A 12,211-nucleotide genomic window follows, 5' to 3' on the forward strand; every position below is an offset into this window, starting at 1 on the left:
GGCTATTTTCAGGAATTACATAGTGTACAAGTGTTTGTTTCTAACAAAGAAGTTTCTTCAAAAAAGGAAAAAAAAAACAAAACAACGTAACACAACTCCACAAACAGATCTTCATCAACCAGTTTTCAGAGGTTTTTGTTTGTTTGTTTTGAATGAATCTTCTCTGGACTAAATGAGCTAAGCAGAAAAGTCTTTTTTCTTAATCTTTTCCAATCTAACTATTCTAAAAAATGTCTCCAAGAAATGGGGGCAACTCAAATTACAAGGCACCTCCTGCATGTGAAAGTTCTACCTAATCTTCTCTGCAATGTGTCGTCATTCAACAGCCATGCCAAACTCAATGCCGCCATGACTCTCTGAGCAGGATCCCTTCCCAGGCTACATGCCAATAGAAGCATTAGGCCCAACTGCAGCAGAATTGCAAATGTCAGCTGTAAAGCCACGGGTAGCATGGCAACTATTTACAAAGCAGAAATAATTTGAGATTCTCCAGAGGATACAGAGCTGGCAGTCATCAGGCTAGGGAAATGTGGTTAACTGAGTTACTGATGGAAAAGTCATCCAGAACCTGGTCTCTTGCTAGTCAGCTTTTAATGACATCACTCTTTTTCAAAGAGTACAAAATGCTAAAATTGTCTTTGTGTAATAGCCTAATACTTACGCTCCACTGCGACATCTACAGAAGGCCTCATTAATACACTCTGCAAACAAAGCAAGGCCAGCAACCTATGAGAGCCAGAAAAACAACTCAGTCCTGCCTCTTGTCCTTGGCTCTCACTAAAAGGCAGACCTCCTTCCAGCAATGTTTAAGGGCTTCACTTCAGCAAGATTTTTTTTTTTTTTTTAAGTCCCAAGACCTCAAATCAGAACAGGTCCAGGAAAATATACTTTATAGTCACCTGTTCTCTAAAGACACGTTGGTACAGAACAGGCAGAGCACCCTGAGACTGTGGGTCCTAGTACTTTATTCTCAGAAACAGCAGCAATAAATAAAGCATACAAATAGCAAAACTATCTCAAGTAAATAAGGACAAGAAAGGAAACATTCTAAATCTGGCTCTGTCGGACTATTTTATACCAAGACACTATCTACCTCAGAGATGAGCTGTTGCATAATAAGTCATGTGCTTGTCCAAAGAGAGCAGAAATGGAACTGGTAAACAACTGATTCCAACAGAGCACCAATGCCCAGATACCAGTGGGTACCAGTGCTAAGTGACCCACTTCAAAATAAACTGAATAGCTTTTTCATCTTTTTCAAACCAACTTAAACCGAGAAGCTGAATTAACTGAAGTGTAAACTCTAATGTAGACCTCTCCCAGGCATTAAGCAACAGTACATGCCACATGACCTACCTACCGTAGGTCCTGCGTGACCTTCCAACCCCTACAGTTCTGAGATTCTGTAAATTGCAAAGCTAAACTGAGCTGAAAACAAGTGGATTTCTTTCTAAACCTTACTATTTACCAAGTTTCATCCTGCATTGCTTTTATAATACAATGTGCCGTCCATGATACATCATTACTAGCTCAATTATCCAGAGACAACATATGTCATTATGACTTAAGGTACAGGCACTCCTGAGGAAACGGGAAGTTAAACACATGACAGATTTACCATGGACAAAGACAGCCACAAAAATAAACCCAGGTGAAGTCTAAGATATCAAGAGATATTTGATACCCTCATATCCTTCTCTTTTTTTTTTCACTATGTACAAGAATCTGCTGTAATTGAAACTGTCTTCCAGGTAAACTGTACAAAGAGATAACAGTGGCATATTTCCTCTGTAAACCCATTTTTATCAGCTACTCTCACTCTTAATTTTTTTTCTCTTCCTCTTTCAATCAATCTGACTCTTCCTACCCAAAAACAAATAAAAGCACTTCTGATTGTATTTTCAGGGCCTTAGTCATTTAGATGCAGTTTCTGGAATCTGAAGTTTCTAGAGTCTGGAGCTTCATTCACAATAATATTAATTAGCCAAGCAAAACAAAACACTTTTTGAAACCTGAGCCATAGTGTTCCCTGGGGAGCACACTGAATAGCATGCAGGGGTGCCATGCTCCTGATAGCTACTGTTCCAAAAGAGGTAGCAGCTGCTTTGTCAACTAGATGGCATCCCCCTTTTCTGGCATTTTAAAAAGTCGTTGTGCTCATTGGTGTACAGAAAGGTGCAGTATTATAGTCTGAAAGTCAGAGATAGGATGTCTAGACATCACCTCCAGGATGAGAGTAGCTCCTGGCCACAATGCCCACTGCTCTGGGCTACAGGCACATTTAACAGTGGGAAAGGAGCTGCCTTCTCTGTCTGAACTTTCTTAATCCCACCAGCAGCTACTTTTCATGCTAAGACTGCACAGCCAGCTTCATTTCACTTGCAAACCTCTCCCAGGCACTAAGCAATAGTACATACCATGCCAGAGATGAGATAACATCCATAAAGTGGATCAGATACTTTTCCCTGCTCATCCCCAGGTTTCAGGTATATGTTGAAGGGAGCTGGTAAGCAAGAAATAGTTTGGCAAAATTCATTAGCAGAGGAGAATTTGCCAGTCCACTGAATACAAGGCCTACTGCCCTTTCCATTGTCGTTCCTACTCAAAGCAAGGACATCTTTCCTCTTCATCCTGCCTCAGCAACACAAAGCCATGCATCAGAATGATCTTGTGCTATTTCATGCCTGTCTCAATCAAGCAAGATCCTGACAGCAGGCCAAAGGCGCAAAGCTGCTATAAAATTCTTCTTAATAGTTTTGTTTGAGCAGCTAGAAACAGAAGAAGACTGCAGCTCATCTAGAAAAAGGGGGTCACTATCCAACCTATCGTGCTCGGGTCCAAATGGTAGGTTCCCTTTCCTAAATGGGGCTCAAGACTAACAGCAAGCAGATGGGGATTTTGGAAACCCATCTTCTCTTGCTGCCCAAGGAAACCAACAACTTTCAATAGCTAATAGGGCTCATTTCTTCCTATGGCTCAGTGAGACAGAATAGTGACTGCAGAACAATCGGGGCATTTTGTTCGGTCTTAGCTCTGCTGTTTTACTAGACTTATCCTGCACCTATCCACTCCGTGCCATCACATTTGTTATCCCTCCAAATGAGCATAGTTTTACTAAAAACTGTGAACAACCATAACATGGCCTGTATCTTTCTGCTGTGCAGAAACTCACTAGCTACATTGCATACTTAAAGTCTCAACAAGAGACTGAAGTCAGACCTGAGTCATTCCTCCCTTCTTGAGGTTCATAGAGCTGTTATACATGTAGCTCTGTACAGATGCTTTCAACAGAAAAGAAAGTTGAAAGTATGAACAAGAGTTCAAGTGAGATTTAGGATTAGCATGGAAATGAGCTGCAGGTGGATGAATCCTTCTCCAAAAGCAGGGATTACTACTCCCATTCCCACATGATAGTTCTCCCCCCCCCTCACCCCCCCATGCTACCGTTGCTCTGCAAGGGAGAGAGCAGCAAGGAGACAAACTGAAGCAGCACGGTTTGAGCATGCTGGTAGGAATTGCTGGGGCAGAAGGGATGGACTCTGCAGTTCGAGGCTGTCCTCCTATTTAGTGAGTCTCAACAAAAGCAAGGAAGCACAAGGCCTTACAGCTGTAGCATAATGCATAAGTTGTTTTACATCACATTTAGTTAATAGGGTTAGATCCTCAAAACTGAGGATCTGACAAATAGATTTTTACAGTGTACTTTCACAGTCTTGCCTGTCTTTTGAAAATCAGTAAATAAACTGAAGAATTCTACTCCATGATTCCAGGAGAAATCAGGGAGTTGGCACATTCCTTCTCAGAGTACAAGCACCTCCTTGAAGTGTTTCTGACACAGCTTTTGGACAGTTTTACTTCATAACCAAGCTACCAGATGACAGAAATTTATGAATTACTCAGTTGTCATTGAAGGCCCGTAAAGAAACCTGCCTCTTAACACTCTGTCTCCCGCAGAAGTCAATACTTATGTGTTCAAGAGGATCGGGTAAGGTATTATTCAGCTGAGCTTACCAATAGCCAGTAAAAATGTCCCAGATAGTACCTATCAGGACAGAGAAGAAGAGCAAGAACTTGCATACAGGGAGAAGTTACAATGGTCAAGCTGAGCCACGGTCAGGGCCTTTGGATTCCATGGTCAGATGCCCTGAAAATCTACAGCTTCATCTGATTCTAACACAGAGCACAGGAACCTCTCAGTCCCCTCCTTCCTGCATGATATCCTGAGGTCACTACCAGGCCAGTGGCTTCACAGCTTGCTCACCTTCTGTAGAACTGCAAGTTTGTGAGCTACACTCACAGCTAACATGATTTGCTGCAGTCAGTGGATAGTGCTCACCTAGCTTGCGGCGCTACCTTGTAATTATTAGCGGCTAGCAAGTGCACTTGTCATACCACAGCTCTCTCAAACTCCACTGCAGCCATGGGAACTATGTTTTGCAACAGCTCTCACTAAATTCTGTTGGTAGAAGTAAACTTCCCCATATCACTGAGTCAGAGTCCAGCTGGAACAGGCAAGCTTTAAAATAAGCCCTCTCTTACAAGTCCCTGCAGACTCCAGGCTCGGGGAAGCACACTGGGATTCTGTACAGTAGCAAACAGACTCGGATCATATTAGCACAGCAGCAGCTGATTTTCAGGTACCTTCCATACAGTGTGGTTTATTTGTCCTGTCAAAACATAAGTATTTCACTCTGTATTAAGAATCCTCAAAAGGAATAACCCCAATCAGCATATACACCCACTAACAAAACAGTAAGATTAAATAATAATAAAAGTCACTCTGCGTGGCTGATCCTGATCCCAATCTTGAATCTACAGCACAGCACAGTATGCAGTAGCTAGAAAACACGGTTACACTCTCTAGAAGAACAGCACTATGTATAGCAGTATTTCTTCTGAGAGATCCAGAATGACCTCTGATACTTTCAGGTGACGAAGAGAGCTCAGGCAGAAGCCTTTACTTCCTACCAGGTTACACATGCTCCGCAAAATTCCTTCTGAAAACCACTGGAATTCATCAGACACTCCATGCTCCCGAAAGGCTGTTTGTTTTACAAACATTTGCCAAAATCCTTCTAACTCCTTCCTTAAAGTGAAAATCACAGAACAAGTTATATTCCTGTGGATCAATTGAGGAAGGTCAGAACCCCACAGGAAAAAACAAAACAAAACAAAAAAACAACAACAGTATTGCTCTCACCACAAATGAATGCAACCATTTTTCCAGTCTCAGGAGTCTGTTCCGTGAGATATCCCTTGCCTCCACAGGAAGGCAAGTACAGTAATTAATCAAAGCACAATCTCAAACCATCAGCCAATATGATTTCATCAGAATCAGATAACCTCCTACTGCACACACTTTGATTTAAAAAGTTGAAGATTGAGTGCTTGGCAATTTCTTATTTTGAAATTCCACCTTTAAAAACGTATGCAGTGCTGACACATACAAAGAGTCCTAAATTTGCTCTTTTTTTTTTTTCTCCCCATGTTTTTCAGTACTACACTAAGCTGCTTAAAGTATATGTTACACCACTGAAATATTCAGTGCTGGCAATTCCTTCAGGAAACTTGAGAATAATATTTCCTGCCTAATCTTCCCAAGAGGGATTGGAAGTGTTCTTGGTGGATATATTTCTAATACGTGAAATATGCATAAAAACAACTCCCCTTCACCATAGTTAATAAAGAAGCTGCAAGAGGAGAACAAAATTACTGGAGGTTTGCTCATCCAACATTAAAGAAGTCTCTACAATTCCTAACAGCTACTGTTTGATAATCTCCAAGCAACAGTCGTGCCACAGTGCTACACAGAACTGTTCAAAACTGCACTATCACCAGACACGTGAATGCCATTGACAAGGTTAGTAGTTCAACAGTTGAAATGACTTTGCACTACACAAAGCAGGATCTAAAGTAGCATGTCTGCGTTGCAAGTAGTAAAATATTCAACCAGTACTACTCTTAACCAACAGCAAAAAAACAAGATGTTCCAAACAGAAAATTGGATAAGACATTTTGTCCTCTCAGTGGCTTGTGAGGTGTCTTTTTTTGGACATTACCTGGGTAACTGCTGAATGAGACACGGTTGGTGCTAGTGTATGGATCAACTATATTGAAGTTCCAATGCTTATATATTCTCAGTGTGGCTGCATATGTAAACCAGCTGGAATGGGCAAAATATATGTTCTCATATCCAGGTAAAACCTGGAAAACAAACAGAATGATGAACCATTTCAGGTCCTATTATACTTTGCGTGTTTTGTATTTGAAATAAACTGGGAGAACAACTTGTTTTAAGTAGCTTAACAAACTGCATTGTTCAAGAAGGAGCAGATTCTTGTGCCTTTTAACTGTGCACTAAACAATGAATTTTTGACACCTTTGGAAATAATTCTTGTTCATGTGTTGTTTTCAAATAATTAGTTGCCATTGTTCAAAATTAAACAATTTAGGTCTTTTTAGGACACCTGTGTCACAAGACATGTTTTCTTTCCCCAGGTTACTCTTGAATACTTGTGTTGATGCATTCAAATCAGCTCTCCACAAACACATCAAATATTAACTTAGAACATTCCCTTTCTCTGTAAATACCTCTGGGAAATTTTGAAGTACAGAACGAAATGCAAATACATTTATTTTGAAAAGGTAAATGCATATTGATAGTACATCTTAAACAGTTTCCCCGGTTCTAAAATTTACTGCTAGTTCAAACCTCTTGCTATAGGTAAGTTGAATAAATGCTCCACAATTTAAGATGTATATTTTTGCTCTGGGTTACGGATCTCCGTACGCTGCCCAGGTTATTGATAGTTTTAGCTGAATAAATTAATTGCAGCCACAATGTATCAGGCATTTATATTCAAAGCATTTTTATCCGTCACTACTCTCATTGGAAAACTATTCGAGAACATCACTGCTAACACTGAGTAAATTTCTTTTATGAGGGCTGTTGTGAAAGCAATGCCTCCTATTTTATCATGGTGACCCACAGCTTCAGGGACGGATGGTGGTAGTATGGCAGTAGAGGCTGAACCTTGCCCCAGTATTTTACATTTTGTTGCAGTGTGAGAGATGGCAGCAGAGGGGCAGTCTGACAAAATGGTGTCTGACATGGAAGTGCACGTGAAGCAAAGGTGTGTCACTGAATTCCTCCGTGTGGAAAAATGGCACTCATTGACATTCATCGCTGATTGCTGAACGGCTATAGAGACCAAACAGTGGACGTAAGCACATCAAGGCAGTGGGTGGTGCATTTCAGCACTGGCAACAGTGAAGAGAAAGACAAGATGCATTCCAGACGGCCACACGCAGATCTCACACCACAAAATGAAGAGAGTCTCGATCAGCTCATCTGCACAAATCAGCAGATTTCAACCAGGGAACTGGATATGGAGCTGAATACTGACTTCAGTGTGTTGGAAACAATGGCGGCAATGTTGGAATACCAGAAAGTTTGCACCAGGTGGGTCCCATAAATGCTCATCCAGGAACAGAAAAAACACCACATGCAAGTTTGTCAGGACCTATTAAACCAATATGAGGCTGATGGTGACAGTTTCCTAGATCACATCACTACTGGTGATGAGACACATTGTCACCACTGTGAGCCACAATCAAAACAGCCCATGGAGTGGTGACGTAAATTCCCCATCAAATAACAAGTTCCAAGACACAGCCCTCAGCAGGTGAAGTGATGTGCACTGTCTTTTGGGATAGGAAAGAGTTAGCCCTTCTGAATTTCCTCAAACTCAAACAAATCATCAACTCTGAATGCTACGTTGCAATAATGACTAAGCTGAAGGCTCAAACTTACAGAGTCAGGCCAGAGGACAACCTTCCTCTTGCAACACAGTAATGCCAGGCTCCATACCAGTTTTAAGACCATGAAGCATATAACCAGCTATGGCTGGACTGTTCTACCAGACCCACCACATAATCCAGATTTGGTGCCTTCTGACTTCCATCTGTTTGTGCCAAGGAAATATTGACTGCATGGGCAACACTTTCCTAGCAATGTCGTAGCAGCTGTCAAACAGCGGGTCACCTCTGCTGATGCTGATTTTTACAAGCATAACATGCAGGCTCTTGTTCATTGCTGGTGAAAATGCATAGCTAATGGCGGTGACTATGTTGAAAATTAGTGTTTCATAGCTGAGAATTTGCTCTATCGTATAGTGTTACTGTGCTCTTCTTATCTGTTGTAGTTTCCATGGAAATAAATAGGAGGCATTACTTTCAGAGCAACCTATATAATTTCAAGACTGTATTTACCAACCAGCACTGTCTCCCTCCCTGCATAATATCGCCAAGGTGTTTGTAGACATTCATGGTATCCCTTCTTGGATTTTGCTTGGCTATATAAAACAAGTTACTCTTCCAGTTTCTTCCCATTGGTAGCTCCCCATTCCCAGTAATCATACTAACTTTTTACTATCAGTCTCTGGAATTTTGAGTTCATTTGTTTTTGTTGTTTCCCTCTCCCTGACCACCAGTGAGCAAAAGTGGACCCAAAATGCCACGCAAGTACATCCCGTAACTTCATAAAAGCAATTTAATTGACAAGGGTGTCTATTCACACACAACGCAAACAGTGAAGACTACAGAAGCAAAGACTCATAACACTGTGAATCAACATAATCACTAGAAATGAAATTATCAGTGCTCACCTTGATGAGAGCAGAGCAGTGACCCATATCCCACTGGTATTTCCCATGGCCTCCAGCTTCGACATTGCACTGTCCGCTTCGTGCAGAATACTCAAATAATGCAGGAATGAGATCCAACAGGTCTCCAACTGCGTTCAGAAACTGGACATCAAAGACACTCAGTGGCTGAAGAAAGAAGAGACCATAACAAATGCTTTCAGATAGAGAAGTGTCAACACAATCTCACCTGTTAAGCATTTTTTTCTTTCTCAAAGGAATCTCTTATACTTTCTACAAAATACCTTCCCTCAAAGCACACAAGCTAAGTCTGGAATGAAGCACTCAAATATCTTTAAGGGTTTAGCCCTTCTAGTGGAAATACCAATTCTAGCATTTCCAAGGGAAAAAAAAGAGAAAGTAGCAGTAATTTAGAAAACTTCTGTGTATCTTTGTGAACAGCATATTAATTAGTCTGCTGTTACTCCAGCATAGACTTTTTTTTTTAATGTATTTATTAAAAGCCTTTGAAAACTAGCATTAGGTGGGAAGGTTGGTGGCCCTGCATGTGGCAGGGGGGTTGGAGATTCATGATTCTTGAGGTCCCTTTCAACCCTGGCAATTCTGTGATTCTGTGAAAACCTTTATATTAGCACACATTCAGGTGAGCTCTGGGATTTTTATAAAGACTGCAGTTAAAAACAACCTCAGGACTGAGAGGGAGAAAACAAATGAAGGAAGTGAAATACATTAACAGTGCTAATAAAGCATGGAACTAGCTGAAAAGAGGAAGTCAGTCAAAAGGCACTCCAATATTAGGCTTTCAAAAAACCCTTATAGCTAGAAACAGCCATGGTTAACTATACACACCTCACTGAGAACATGTTCTTCACAGTCCTCTTACATTGTCTATTCAAGAATAAAATCTTATGTCTGATCTCAGCCTTCAAAGACCATTTTCTAACTCTTTCCTATTCTTTCTTGCACTGTCTTTAGTTAAGACAAGGCCTAAGGAAAAGAACATAACACAAATCAGTGCAGGGCTATGACTACTAACTGACGAATCATATAGCAAGGAAGCATATTGCTTGCAATATAAATCACTAATACTAAACCATGAAGCTGAACTCTCTACAAACCCCAATAAAGAGGAAAGGGCAACAAAAACAAACAACCAAAAAAAAAAAAAAAAAAAAAAGCCAAATTCAGAGAAAATACTTACTTTTTATTCAGAAGGCTGAATTCTGTGTTATCCATCTACTGCTTCGGCAGAGCAAATAACCAACAGGAAAACCAAAAATAATGTAAACCCCAGTGTATACATCCGGGAGGAAGGAATTAAACCTTCCCACATGCTTATCAAGACTATAGTAGAAATAAGCAATTCTCACTGATAAAATCATGCACTGCTAAAGGTCCTAACAGCAGTTATAGTGTGTGAGAAAAAAATCCAAAGCAAAATTGAAAGGATGTAACATTTCTCTAGCTCGTCATGCTTTTGCTTTAAGGTCATAAACAGGGAGCAGCAGAGGTCATGACTGATAAAAATCAAGAGATGTACCTTTGGATAGTTTTAAGCAACTCAGTAGTATGAATCATTTACAGACAAGTTCCAACAACTGCTATTTCACTGAAATCCACACAGACAGACTTGCCACAGTTCAGCACATTTTCCCCTATCCAGCTGTACTTAAAGTACTGCAAGTTAAACATGCTGTGAGGAGAAGCTGTTTTCTCATGTCCAGCTTACAACCATTACTGTAAGAGAAAAGTCAGGCAGCAAACTGATGAGCTGATATTATCACCAGGAGGCAGGAACAGGATTGCATGTAAGAGTACTCCACCAGCCTTCAGACTTTTGAATTGTTCTTTTCCTCCTCCTGCTACCCTCTCCATATTCTCTTATAAAACCTGCCTTGCTTATGACATCTACTTATACTGCAACAACATCACTTGTAATTGCTTGTATATTAAAAAACAAAAATAAAATCCACATTTATGTGCTATCTCATGGCCATTTCAAATGAGAAATTCATTAAGTACTGGGAAGCCCATTCAAACTAGAATAAAGGTGCTACAGAAGGAAGCTATCAGCACTGTGATCACAGAAAAGAGGCCAGGAAGGTAGGAGCAAAGATACCTTTGAATAAAACAGCAAAGAATATGTAAATTCATTGTGTTCCACTGAGTGAGATTGCCATCTCCCAAATTCAGTCAAAACAGAGAAGTAAAAGAGGAACTAGGTCATTAAGTACCCATTGGAGTTCTGTTTTCATTTCTCTTTTGAAGTGCAAGCAAGCTTCATTCCAACTTATTTCAAAGAACCTTAGCTTTGCTAGGAAAAAAATGGTTTTGTGTTTTACACTGATGCTAGCCAGGTGAATTAGAGAAGTCTGACATGCTCAGTGCAAGAGCTTCTCATGAAAACAATGATTCAAACAGGATACTCAGGCATCTGTGATGCGTGACAGTTGTGGGAATTTCAGGAGCAGACTGATGCAACTCTCACCAGGCTGAAAGCCCGAGTTGGGGAATAACTAGACCTGATTTTCCAAACCAGGTGGAGAAGTCTTCTCACTAAGATGCTAATCCAAGCCCACCAGCAAGAATTAGATAAGCATACTTCATAACAAGTGCATAATATAGGGCGTATTATAACCTCTTTTCATCAGCTTCTCCCATCTCTCATAGCACTGTCAGGAAAACTCCCCGTATGCATCTTGAATAAGAGTGAATGAATGTGCTAAATTGATAAGCAGTGAGATGAGATAGCCATGACAAGAGAAAAAGTTCTTTACCTAAAATATGTTGGACATATTCTTGGTTACCATCCTGAAAAGTGAAGAAAAGTCAAATTGATTTTTCCTTTCCCAATGTAAAGTTACTACCAACTGTAAGGAGGCAAACTTAGAAAAGGTAGCAGAGGAGAACAAGCCTTAAGTGTTTGTCTACAAGAAACAATCAAATAGACTAGATATTCTGTAACAATTGCCTTTCAATGACCTCCCCATGCATGAGCACTCTCCATAATAAGTGAGCAAGTGCAAATAGAGAGCTGTCGCGGAGTCACTGCAGTATTTAAAACTCTTACACCTCCTTATTCAAGAATAATTTCCCTGTGTAGACAAGCCCAAGATTAATCACAGCGTTGGTAGAGCATTAGGCAGATGAAAAGGCTTAATGTTCTTTGAGTGCCCCTCCTTCAGAAATTGTCCTGACAAAAGGGTTGGGTTTGTTTACTGAACAGAAAATGTTGTCAAACCAGATGGAATAATTTCACACTTTAACATGAAAATGTATTCAGATTTTGACACAATTCTCAATGATATGGTGAACATCAAATTCAAGATACAGAAGTTTCCAACAAGCATTGCTCTCATGCAGGTTTGAATGAAGTGCCTACCTAGAATAGCCCTGCAGGATACCAGGCTTTATACAAGAGAAAACTCAAAAACTAAGCAGTCCACTACAAAACTTTCTGTATACTCCATACAGAAAGAAATAAAAACTAGTATTAGCACTACTACTAAGCAGCTCAGTGTCCAAACCAATTTCTCTCTGCAGTAAGG

The 12,211-nt window shown here is 40.4% G+C and overlaps 1 protein-coding gene across 4 annotated transcripts in view; it reads right to left on the reverse strand.

Moving 5' to 3' along the window:
* Positions 1-12,211, reverse strand: part of PLBD1 (phospholipase B domain containing 1) — a 36,718-nt gene that overhangs the window by 5,548 nt on the left and 18,959 nt on the right. For all 4 annotated transcript variants that reach the window (XM_031600337.2, XM_031600338.2, XM_031600339.2 and 1 more), the window contains 2 exons: positions 8,667-8,831; positions 6,060-6,204 (listed from right to left, as the gene is read on the reverse strand). In XM_031600337.2, coding sequence (XP_031456197.1) covers positions 6,060-6,204; positions 8,667-8,831 — 310 coding nt within the window. The remainder of the gene's footprint in view (positions 1-6,059; positions 6,205-8,666; positions 8,832-12,211) is intronic.

The sequence above is a fragment of the Phasianus colchicus genome, chromosome 1 (genome assembly GCF_987193195.1).
Source record: "Phasianus colchicus chromosome 1, bPhaCol1.hap1.1, whole genome shotgun sequence".
Lineage (NCBI taxonomy): Eukaryota > Metazoa > Chordata > Aves > Galliformes > Phasianidae > Phasianus > Phasianus colchicus.